Source organism: Bos indicus x Bos taurus, chromosome 5 (genome assembly GCF_003369695.1).
Source record: "Bos indicus x Bos taurus breed Angus x Brahman F1 hybrid chromosome 5, Bos_hybrid_MaternalHap_v2.0, whole genome shotgun sequence".
Classification (NCBI taxonomy): domain Eukaryota; kingdom Metazoa; phylum Chordata; class Mammalia; order Artiodactyla; family Bovidae; genus Bos; species Bos indicus x Bos taurus.
This window is the reverse complement of record NC_040080.1, coordinates 96256092-96268185: the sequence shown is the minus strand read 5'-3', so window position 1 is coordinate 96268185 and position 12094 is coordinate 96256092. Positions and strand designations below refer to the sequence as shown.

General features: G+C 43.0%; 1 protein-coding gene across 3 annotated transcripts in view; it reads left to right on the top strand.

Annotated features, from left to right (window-relative positions):
• Positions 1-12094, top strand: part of PLXNC1 (plexin C1) — a 153280-nt gene that overhangs the window by 66595 nt on the left and 74591 nt on the right. For all 3 annotated transcript variants that reach the window (XM_027543151.1, XM_027543152.1, XM_027543150.1), the window contains 4 exons: positions 4050-4197; positions 7580-7667; positions 9946-10048; positions 10191-10292. In XM_027543151.1, coding sequence (XP_027398952.1) covers positions 4050-4197; positions 7580-7667; positions 9946-10048; positions 10191-10292 — 441 coding nt within the window. The remainder of the gene's footprint in view (positions 1-4049; positions 4198-7579; positions 7668-9945; positions 10049-10190; positions 10293-12094) is intronic.

The window sequence follows — 12094 nt, the reverse complement described above, 5'->3', positions numbered from 1 at the left end:
AATAAGAGGTAAGGTTAAGCAAAATAAGGTCTGTTGATAGAATGATAGAATGTTATGTGACAAGAACTTCCTTGGCCCCATGGACATTACGAGCTAATTGACACTCAAACTTTGTATTTCATCTGACTTTTTGGGTCTTCATTCCCACTGTATCCAGCTTAATTCAAGAGTTATTACCTGGTAAGCATTCCCACTTTGGGTTCCTTAATCCAAGGCATCAGCTTTTTAACCATTCTTGCATGGAACCTAAGAAAGTGAAAGTGTTAGTCACTCAGTCATGTCTGACTCTTTGTGACCCCATGGACGGTAGCTCACCAGACTCCTCTGTCCATAGAACTCTCCAGGCAAGAATACTGAAGTGGGTAGCCATTCCCTTCTCCAGGGGATCTTCCCAACCCAAGGATCGAACCCAGGTCTCCCACATTGCAGGCAGATGCTTTACCATCTGAGCCACAAAGGAATCCTAAAGTCACATTAAAATACCTTCAGCTCCTTGACTATCCCCTTCTTCCACTGCACTTGAAAAAAGAACAAAAAACTCTCTCCTATTTTCATATCAATGTCAACTTCTGCCCCACTGTTCCCCTGAAACTAAACTCCATAGAGGTATTCCAGGAGACACTGTCAGTCCTCATCTTAGTATGACTGTTTGGTTGCATTCATGAAGCTCTTCCATTGCCTTCCATGGCACACACTCTCCATAGTCTCTTCCTTCTTTCTTGACTATGCCTCAGCCTCCTGTGCTGGCTCCTTTTCTCCCTGACTCTAACTATTGGAGTTGGTTCAGCCCCAGCTTTGGCTCTTCTTCTAGCTGACTCTACTTGGTCCACAGACAATCTTGTCCACTCGTATGGCTTAATATGCCATCATATGTGCATGTCTCCTTTATCTCCCGCCCAGATTGCCTCTGAGCTCCAGACTCATCTCTTCTTAATTATCACACAAGTTCACTTTACTGAACACAACCAAAGTTGAAGTCTTGACTTTTCCATCCAAAGTCTGCCTCCTGCTCCATGTGTCCCATTGCAACATATGCTACCTCTGTACATTCATTAGCTCACCAAATCCTCCACAACCAGATACCCCACTTCCAGTCCTGGCCCATGAGACCTTTAAAGGGTATCTTGGAGCTGTAAGCTCTTTGTATTTCTGCTGTACCATCCTAGCCCAGGCTTCTAGCATCTCTCGCTCGCTCTCTCTTTTTAAAGTTTTAATTGGAGGATAATTACTTTACAATGTTGAGTTTGTTTTTGCTCTACAGCAGCATGACTCGGCTATAAGTATACATATATCCCCTCCCTCTTGAGCCTCCCTCCCACCCCTCCATCCAGCTCATCTAGGTCATCACAGAACACCGAGCTGAGTTCCCCATTTTCTTCAGCTGCTTTCCACTAGCTCTATTTTAGCACATGGTAGTATAACCCACTCCAGCGTTCTTGCCTGGAGCATCCCAGGGACGGGGGAGCCTGGTGGGCTGCCGTCTATGGGGTCGCACAGAGTCGGACACGACTGAAGCAACTTAGCAGCAGCAGCAGTGTAAATCTGTCAATGCTATTCTCTCAATTTGTCCACTCTTTCCTTCCCCCACTGCGTCTACAAGTCCGTGCTCTATATCTGCATATCTATTCCTACCATGCAAATAGGCTTATCAGTTCCATTTTTCTAGATTCCGTATATATGCATTAATATATGATATTTGTTTTTCTCTTTCTGACTGACTTCACTGTGTATAATAGGCTCTACGTTTATCCACCTCACTACAACTGACTCAAATGCATTCCTTTTTATGGCTGAGTAATATTCCATTGTATATATGTACCACAACTTTTTTATCCATTCATCTGTTGATGGACATAGAGGTTGCTTCCATGATCTGGCTATTGTAAATAGTGCTGCAATGAACATTGGGTTACATGCGTCTTTTTGAAATACGGTTTTCTCATGGTATATGCCCAGTAGCTGTATTGCTGGGTCATGTGGTAGTCTTATTCCTAGTTTTTTAAGGAATCTTCATACTGTTCTCCATAGTGGCTGTATCAATTTGCATTCCCACCAACCATGATCTCAATCCTGTGTGGCCTTCCAGTTTTAGTCTAGTGAATTTTTCCACACTTCTGCTAGACTGTAAGCTCTTTGAGGGTAAGGACTGTAGCTGCTTGCTTCACTGAAGTAGTGAATACCTTGTGTAGCACATGGCACATCTTTAAAGTTTAATAAATGTTTATGAAATAAATTGAATCCCATGGATAGAGGAGCCTGGTAGGCTACAGTCCATGGGGTTGCAAAGAGTCAGAAATGACTGAACGACTTCACTTCACTATGAAATAAATTAATGCAGTGTTTACAGTTATGCAAATGCTGTGCATGTGAGGACTGAAGGCAATGTGGAAAATTTAAAGGAGCTACTGAAAATAGGACTTTAACAAATTTTCTGATACTTTTGTTATCGTGTTTGAGCAATGAATTCCATTTAAGACATACTTGTGGACAGGGTAACAGGTGATAATGGTCGTACGCTGAGATGTGCAATGCAGGGAGAAATGCAAGGCTGACACATGAGTGAGGCTTCAGCCAGGTGTTGAAGATGAGCTGGTGGGGATGGTTGGGGGCTCAGTGCTATGTTCAGGTCCCCTGGAGATGGGTGGACTTCAGTTCAGTGGAAGTTGGACTGTAAGAACTTGTGTTCTTCCAGCATGATTCTGTGGCTCAGAAACAGAACTTTTTTAAGGTAAAAAGATAGGGATGCAACCCCAGAGCAAAATAGAGAGAGAGAGCTTATCCAAGGATGAGAGACAGGGGATTCTTAGCTGGCCATGCAGACTTGACGGAGATCAGAAGTGTAACAGAAGACGGACACCTCCCGGTGGTGAGGGGCTGTCACTCCTCATCGTGGCTGATAAGTTGATGGCTTCCTGTGTCCCTAGCTTCCTAATATTTAGCCCACCTCCCCACCAGATCCCCTGAGTGCACCTGATGCAGAACGGGTCTCCCACTGACATACTGTTTTCTTTAACTTTCCTCTTTTTTCCTTCTTCCTTGCTTTCTTTCTCCTCCTCCTCCTTCTACTCCCTTTTCCTCCTCTCCCCACCACATCTTCCCCCTCCTAAATATAAACAAAACAATTTGTGTTTAGATGAGAATGCTTCATATCATAAAGATATAAAATCTCCTAAAATTAATGCATATATTTAGTACAATTCCAGTTAGACTCACAGTCCCATCACCCTATTTGGGTAAAATGATTGTAAAGTTCATATGGAAAAAATAATGTCTAGAAAATGCTAAGAAAATTACGAAAATAAAAATAGATTTACCATAAGTATATTTAAATCCACAGTCTTGAAAATTTGATGACACTGGAAAAGAAGTGGATCAATAGATAATTGGAGCAGTGCAAAGTTCAGAAATAACTTGTAGGTATATGGTGATTTAATATATGAGAAAAGTGGTGTTTCTGTTCAGTTGGGAAAAGGAACTTTTTTTTAAATAAATGCTTGTGACCTAGCTGGTTAACCATCTGGGTAAAAATAAAGTTGAGCCCGTATCTTATCCTTTGTATAAAAATAAACTCCAGATGGATTAAAGATATAAGTTTAAAAAATAAAACAACAAAGATGGTGAAACAATATTATATTTGTCCACAAGCAAGAGTTGTGAAGAACTTTATAACCAAGACAATTAACTTTGTATTTGATCATAAAAACATACTGTATAGGGTAAAACACACATAAGCTGCAAGACAAACAGTACATTAGGAGAAAATGTGTCAGAAATATGACAGATAAGGTTTAATATCTATACTATACAGAGAGCTCTTAAGAATTGATAAGAAAAGATACATACAAAGCAGATAAATGGTCTAAGAATATGAACATGCGATTCACAACAGAGAAAACTAAACAGCCAATAAAACACCTCTTTCTTTCCATCAGCAATCCAAGAAACTCTCTTGTGGCAAGTCAGAAGGTCAGTTCCTTTAAGGCTCTAGGGTGGATAGAGACGATGGAAGAACGCCACATGATTTGGTTCCTGTATTTTCTTCCCCACAGACGACAGTGACGGTGGTGGGAAGCTTCTCTCCGAGGCACTCCGAGTGCGTGGTGAAGAACGTGGACACAGGCAGGATGCTCTGCAAGGGTAAAAGTGCGCACAATGAGACCTGCGCCTGCATCATCCCAACCAGGACAGCTTACAAAGGTCCGTGCACTCCACTGGTTCTTATTATCATTCTTAGAAAACGAAGAAGGCAAGAGAACCTCCTGAGCCCAGAGTGCCCAGGGAAACAGGTTAAACTTGAACAGCCTTACTCTGGAGACTCCCTCTCCCCCACTCCTTGCACCCTCCCTCGGTCCCCCTCACCTTTGCTCCACTCTTCCTGTGGCCGCAGGCCCCTACTGTTACCTGTGGCTGGAGAAGGATGGAGACTGGCAAATCCCCCCTCAAGTTGCTTAGGTGAGTGGCAAGCCAGAGACCATTGAACTTGACCCTTCCTAGATGGTTCAGATAGTTCAGGGATCTGAAAAGCTGGGAATGCCCTTGGTGAGGTGAGGAAAGGAAATGGCCAATATTTTATCATCTTAGGTTCACTGCATTCGTTCATTCAAACAAGAAATATTTATTGAGCATCTGTGTGCCAGACACTGTGCTAGGTGGTAGGGACACCATGACCAAAAGAGCCTGACCTGTTCTTTGCTCACAGTATTCACAGCCTCTTGGGACAGCAGCAAGTGACCAGCACCGGACAGTGCCGTGTGCAGCGTGCAGGGAACACAGCACGCTGTGAGATGTACGTGAAGAGGACACCTAACTAGACTTGGGGGAGCAGCAAGAGGGCGAGGAAAGCTTCTTGGAGGATGAGTAGGGTTGAGCTGGACAAAGAAAAAGGGGAAGAGTATTCCAGGCAGAGCCCAACTAGTGTGACCGACCAAAGGAAGGAAAAAGCTTTGTTTGAGGAGCCAAAAAAAGGTTCTATGTGGTCAAGTCAAATGGGGTAGAGAGTGGAGCGACAGAAAATGGATGCCAAAGAAGGTACAAAGTGTCTGGCACAAAGTAGCCATTGATGATCAAGACATTTTTGTTGAATGAATGGCCACAGGTGGAGAACAGGGCTGGAGGAGGGAAGGGCTGCATTCCGAAAGGCCTGACAGAAGGGAAGCTGTTGCAGTGATTCAGGTTGAGGGGACTGAGAGTGGAAGTAGCCGGAGCCAGATAAGGATGAAGAGAAGGGGATGGATTCAAAGGTTGGTCAGGGGTGGGATGAATTGGGAGTTTGGGATTGATACATATATACTATTGATACTGTGTATAAAATAGATAACTAATGAGAACATACTGTATAGCAGAAGGAACTCTGCTTAATGCACTCTGGCGACCTGAAGGGGAAGGAAATCCAGAAGAGAGGGGATGTGTGTATATGTTTGACTGGTTCATTTTGCTGTGCGGTAGAAACATAATATTGTAAAGCAACTATGCTCCAATAAAAATTAATTTTTAAAAAGAGATGGCTAGGAGTTACAGTGTATGAACTGAGGATTCATGAGTTCCTTTGGGTGAGAAAGACGTGGATTCAAGCGCATGGTTATTAAAATGCAGGTCTTGCTCACCTGGAACATAAGCTTCGGAAGTATTTGAGATCACTGCGAAAAGCTAATTGATTGCATTCTTAAAATTTTTTAATCTTTGTTTTAAATTGAAATGCAGTTGATTTATAATGTAGTCAATTGTTTTTAAAGCCTCTGTCAGTTTCACCCAACCGTTCGTCTGCCCTTTTCTCTGGATGCTTTATATATTCTGAGCGGGCAAACAGACACACTTCCTACCTCCTGCATCCAGCTAGACAGTGGCCATTACCCAACCTTTGTCTGTAGTCTGTAGTAGCTTCATCCCTTTGACCAAATTCTGTCTCCCTTCTGCTTTGAAGTCATCTCTTCCCTAACAGCCTTGATGGATTCTGCTCCAATCATCCAAATCATGCCAGTTCCCTCTGGGCACCCCCACATGCACCCCAGTCTTGGTACCCAGGTGATGCATGGAACTTGAACCACTCATAAGGTATTTCCTTGGCTATCCTGTCATGGTGCTGTTTCACCTAAATTTTTTTTGTCTCTTCTAGAATAACTGAATGCTTTCAGAGCTGAGACCATATATACTCGTTTCCTTGTGAGGTTTCCCAGGAGTGTTTTGTGCACAGTTGATACCCAGGAAAGCACAACTCTTGCTAGTCTCTATCACTGGACACTTGTAGATTCCGATGACATGTATGTTTCCCTGGGAGTCCCTCAGTGCTTACTGTCCATACATTCATTCTGTTAATAGTTATCAAGTGTCTGTTCAAATGCTCTTGCTGAGAGGTCATGCCAGCCCTCCAAACCTCCTTGTCTTTGGAACAGAGCATTATCATTTGCACAGAGACCCACTTTATGTGAGCAGAATTTTATGTGGCATCCTGGCTTTCAGAATGAATATTCCTGTTGTAGAGAAGCCTCTTAAAGTAAGCGTTTTCAGACTTTTGGAATCAAGCGCTGATCATATGTCAGTAGGAAAACTAGAGGTACCAACAAAGTTAGGCCAACTTATTAATTTGTCAAGGAAAGACTTTTCATTTTTAAAGTATCATCTGCTCTCCCCATTAATTCATAAAAGGAAGAAGATACTAATACCAAAATGGGTGACAATGAAAATGTCACAGAGGAGCCCTGGTGCCTGGACACAAAGGGATTTGAAAGGCACCCCTCTAGGCTGCCGCCCCCAAACCTGGCAACACACCATCAGTACAGTACGTGGGGAGGATTACAAACCCAGGTTCCCAACACACCCCAGGCCTGCCAAGTCAGAGTATCTAGGAATGTAGCTCTGGAATCTGTATTTTCATCCATTTCTCAAGTGATTCTGATACACAACCAGATTTAGGGATCATCTTGGATAGAGGATGTAAGTTACAGTGATACAGGAAGTAGGCTGTTTCTCTCGTGTGATTTAGCCCACTGTTTATCATATTCCTTTATTCTTTGGGGGTTTTCTAACTGATGGGTAGGTTTTCAAAAGCAAATAAGAAATCCTTCATTGTAGATTTGGCAACAGTTGACTCCAAGAAGATCATGGCTCCCAGCCTACAGGAGCCACACTTCGGAGTGTCGTGTAAACATTTGTAGTGTGGGTTCTTCTGAAGGTGCAGGGTTTCTTTCTTCTCTAACATTCTGGTTATCATGTTCTAGACAGTTCTTGCTCAGTGACTTGTTTTATTCTTATGCTGTGGCCAATTACAAGCTGAGATAGTGATTCTGGGGAGAAGATGAGCTGCAAATGGGCTGTGAAATGGCTTTTTCCTAGTGATTATCCATGGGAGGCCTGGAACGAGGTGGGCTGGGGTCTGTTTGGAGGCTTGTGCTGTGCGCTTCGGCTGCCTGACGGGAATGGCCCCGGGGAAGAGGCCACATACTGATGGAAATGTTAGCGAACAGCTGGCACACTCCACCCTCTATGTGGAGGAGGCAAAAAATATTTATTTTCTGTATTTCCGGCTTTGCTCCATGATAGCAGGGCTTCGCCGTCACTGACTGCTTTTCCCTCTTTGCTCCAGATGTTTTAGTTGTCAACATGACGTTCTCATTCGGTTCCTGGCGTGTGTCAAAGAGATTCAACTTTACCAACTGCTCATCATTAAGAGAGTAAGATTTTATTTGAAATGTAAATATTCTCTCATTAATTTTAATTTATTTATTTGCTTTACTCTCCCATTTCCTAAAGAACTCTTTTGTGGAGGAGACTTTCCAAGGCGCCTTTTGGAGCGTGGCCTAATGGGAGATAGGAGGGCCCCTGAGCTAATCAGCTGGCTTGTTCAAGCCCCACTAAGTGAGGTAGTGCAGCCAAGAGGCAAAGGACTGTGCCCGGGTGTATTTTACCCACAGGGAAATACATCTTCTTCTGACCCAGAGGTGGCCTTGAAGTAATGGGCAAAAGGGTGCAGCTAGGTTATCTGCGGATCAGAATGACTTTGGGAATTTGAGTCAAGGAAGAGAGTGGAGCGTGAGGTAAAAGGAAGTCACAGTTAAAGACAAGAGAAGGTGGACGTCTCTCTCATCAAAAGCACAAGCTAGGACTTCCCTGGTGGTCCAGTGCCAATCAAGTGCCAATGCAGGGGACACAGGTTCGATCCCTGATCCAGGAAGATTCCACACACCTTGGAGGAACTGAGCCTATGCACCACAACCAGTGAGCCTGTGCTGTGCAATGAGAGAAGCCACCCTAACTAGAGAAAGCTCCTGTGCACAGCAATGAAGATCCAGCACAGCCATAAAGAAATAGATAAATATTTTTTTAAAAAAGAGCATGTTCATCATGACCCACACTTCTGTACTGTGTTTGGCCCTGTTGAGCTGCATACCCCCCTGAATTAGGACCACACTTCCCTCCTTGCTTCTAAAGCAGAGTGAAGGCAGAGAAAAGATGTTTCCCAGATTCCTGGTTTTCCAACTGGAAAATGGGATGGACGTTTCCATGGAAATGATAGGAAACTGTTTTATTAGTGATTTCGTAGTTCTTTCAATGGTTTGCTTGACCAACTGGATGAGTACCAAATGTAGGTTTCTTTGGGTCTGGCCTGGGAACCATTGTTTCTTCAGGGAAAAGGCATCAAACTCGAAGCTGAGTAGGGAGGCCACCCTACAGCTATATGGACAGGAGCTGCCAGATTTTACCTTTACCACCTTGGCATTCTGAAAGAGGGGTTGAGTTCAGTGATTTCTAACAAACAGATTGAATTCAAGGAGGGGAAAGCTAAACTTGTTACAGAAAGCCTCAAAAGTCCATGAAAATGAGGGGGGTGGGTAAGAAAAAGGGGAAGAGTTAAATAGAATTGTATAGCTCAAGGAGAGTTTAAACATAATACAGCTCCCCACCTCCAGTTGTAAAGCCTGGCGAAAAGAAGTGACTTGCCTCGGGTGCACAAGGAGGTAATTAAGAACCAGATCTCAGACCTACAGCTCCCCAGAGAGTGAGTGCCCGCCCTTTCCTGCCCTTTCCCTGGGTACCTACTTCCTTTTGGAAAGCACTTAGTAAGGTCATCACACCTGACGGTTAGCAAGCGGAGTGCAAGGCGCAGACCTGCTTCGAGTGTGCTTCGGTGGCCTGGTAAACACTTAGGCAAGCCTGTGCTTGCTTGCTTTTTCCCACCAAAACTGCAGTTTGTGTAGGTCAGAGCCTCAGGGTGCCTTGGCATCTCTGGAAGCATATCTGAAATGCGAATGTGTCCCCTCTCCCTGATCTGGTCCTCTCCTTGTCCCAGAGGCCAAAGCTCTCTCTTGCTTCCCTTAGCTACACTTCCAGACCCACTTCAATTTCCATTTTTATCGTTCTTGCTTTAACACTGATTATCCTATAAAGTGCTTTTCCAGTCTTCCACTGTTATCCGTGCATGGTTGTTTGATTAGTAGACACAGTTCTTCCTTAATTTGATTAAAAAGCACACAGTGGCATCCTGTTTTCTCTGCTTGCCAAGGTAACACTTTTAGTTTCCCATCGTCCAGGCACTGGACGGTGTTCCTGCCCCAGTGAGGGTGGGCTTATGAGGAGTGAGGAGATCAGTGTCCAGAGGGAAGCTTACCTGAAGGTAGATGAATAGCAGAACCGGATGCAGAAACAGATTCAGTGGTTTCTTGTCATCTTCCAACGCAGCAGGTGACCCCAGCTTCAGGTTTCCGTGGCAACCCCCTAGCAAGCGTCATGATGGTCCGTCAGCCCCGAGGGCTGCCCAGACCAGGGCACAAAGTCAGTAGTCTGTCCCTAGCCTGAAAGAACGGTCCTGTCTTCCCTGGGTTCATCACAGTCTGTCTAGGGACTTTTTTTTTTTCTTGTTTTTAATGCTCACACACAGCATCACAGAGGGAAATTCTAGGATGTGTGTTTTCCTAAAAATGCAGGAATTACTTTGGTTTTCTGTGTTGCCAGATGTCCAGGATGTATCCGAACTGGCTGTGCCTGGTGTAAAAGTGAGAGAAAATGCATCCACCCCTTCACAGCTTGTGACCCTTTGGATTACAAGAGGAACCAGGTAAAGTGACGTTTTTTTGGTAGTACAGAGTTTCACCAAAAATAAATGTTTGTGACCACCCAGCCCTAGCCTGTATTTTGTGTTTATTTCAAACTCTGAATTTCCACCCATTGCAATGTTGAAGGAATGTTCTTCGTTTCAGGACCTCTGTCCAGTGGCTTTTCAAAAATGGACACCACCCAAAACAGCAGGAGAAGGAAGATTCAAGGAGAATATGAGTAACAGAACCACTTGGGGCTTGCAGGTCAGACCCTGTTTTTGTATTGATGCTGGGAAAATCCCCCTTTAAATGACAGTAACATCTGATACTTTGGGTTCCTTTTAAAAATTCCCTATTTTGCTTTCTACCCAAATTCCCTGTTTTACCTTTGGTTTTTAACCAAGCTTCATTTAATTGGCTCAATACATCAGAGGCTGCACACTCACATAAAAGAAATTAAAAATCTGTAATTGTGAAAAATGATGTTCTGGTAGAAGTCAAATTTTGAACCTGACGTTGTGATCTCAGGAAGAGTTAGAGGGACGTCTAGAGCACATATTACTGAGGGGATTTCAGATTTTAACCACGTTTATGATTGCATTTCTGAGGGGTATAGGAGGGCTGGGCGTGTCTATGCAAACTGTACAAATGAATCTCTTTGAACTGCTTTTCTTTGTAGAGACAATCTAACCAGTAGTTAATAGTGTCAAAACAAAGAGTTGTTTCTATGTAATAAATATACATTTCTCTTCGTGTCTCAAAACTGTCGTTCATGAAAATATAGTTTTCATGGAAATTTCTTCGGAAATTCCTCTTATTTTCTTCATAGTAAATCACCAAGCTCAACTGACAGACGTGTTTGAAAATAGAGAATGTAACCCAGGAAACATTTCTGGGCAGAACGTAATTGATGCACTAAGCACCCAAGTGCTGGCGCCATTCAGTCAAGGGACGTTAATTGATCATCTACTATGCAGTGAAAAGCCAAAAAGGACAAGTTCTTCTTCTCATTAACCTTGGGTCTAGTGGGAGCAGACAAATCAAACACAGTAGCATGTTTTGTTCTCAAAGGCTCAGTTTTCTATTTCTTGACTAATCTGTGGCTTTGACATATCCATTTGCTGCTACTTAAGGTCAAGTGCCAATATAAATAAGTAGCACATTTTTAATCACCACCAAACAGTTGAGAGTAAGTGTAGGTGAATTCAGTACCAAGCAGAGGGAATGGGAATCAAAATGGATTATGAAGTTAATTAAAGGCATTAGAAAAGCTTGGTGTGCCAATATCTTCAGACTTTTTAAGCCTTTGAGGTTTTATTAAATGATGAGCCACATCACTCTTCTCATTGGTTGATGAAACTAGGGCGTAGTGACAGGTGTTTAAATCAAAAAGGCAGCGGCTTTTTAAAAAATTAAACTTCTCTTTTGCTCTTGTTTCAGTTGTTTTTTTTTTTAATTGGTCAAATACATATAATACAAAATGTACCACTTTGCAGTGTACAGTTGAGTAGTTAAGTACATTCACATTGCTGTTAGTCATCACCACCATCTATCCCCAGAACATGTTTCAACTTGCAAAACTGAAACCTTATACCCATTAAACAGTAACGCCTCCTTTTCCCTTCCCCTTGGCCCCTGGAAGCTACTGTTCTACTTTCAGTTCTCTGTGAATTTGACTACTCTAGGTACTTCAGATTAAGTGGAATCAAACGGGCTTTATCCTTTTGGGCTCATTTCACTTAACATAATGTTCTCAAGGTTCATCTGTCCTATAACATGTGTTAGGATTTCCTTTCAGGCTGAATAATGTTGCATTGTTTGTATATATTATGTTTTGTTTATTCAGTCACCCATTGATGGACACTTCTATCATTCCATTGATGTCTTGGGTTGCAGACATCTTTTGGCTATTGTAACTAATACTTCTATAAATGGATGTGTACAAATTCCTCTTCAAGACCCTGTTTCAGTTCTCTGGGGTATGTACTCAGCAGTGGAATTGCTGGATCCTATGGTAATCCTGTCTTTAATTTCTTTAGGAACTCTGTTCTGTTTCCTTACCTCTC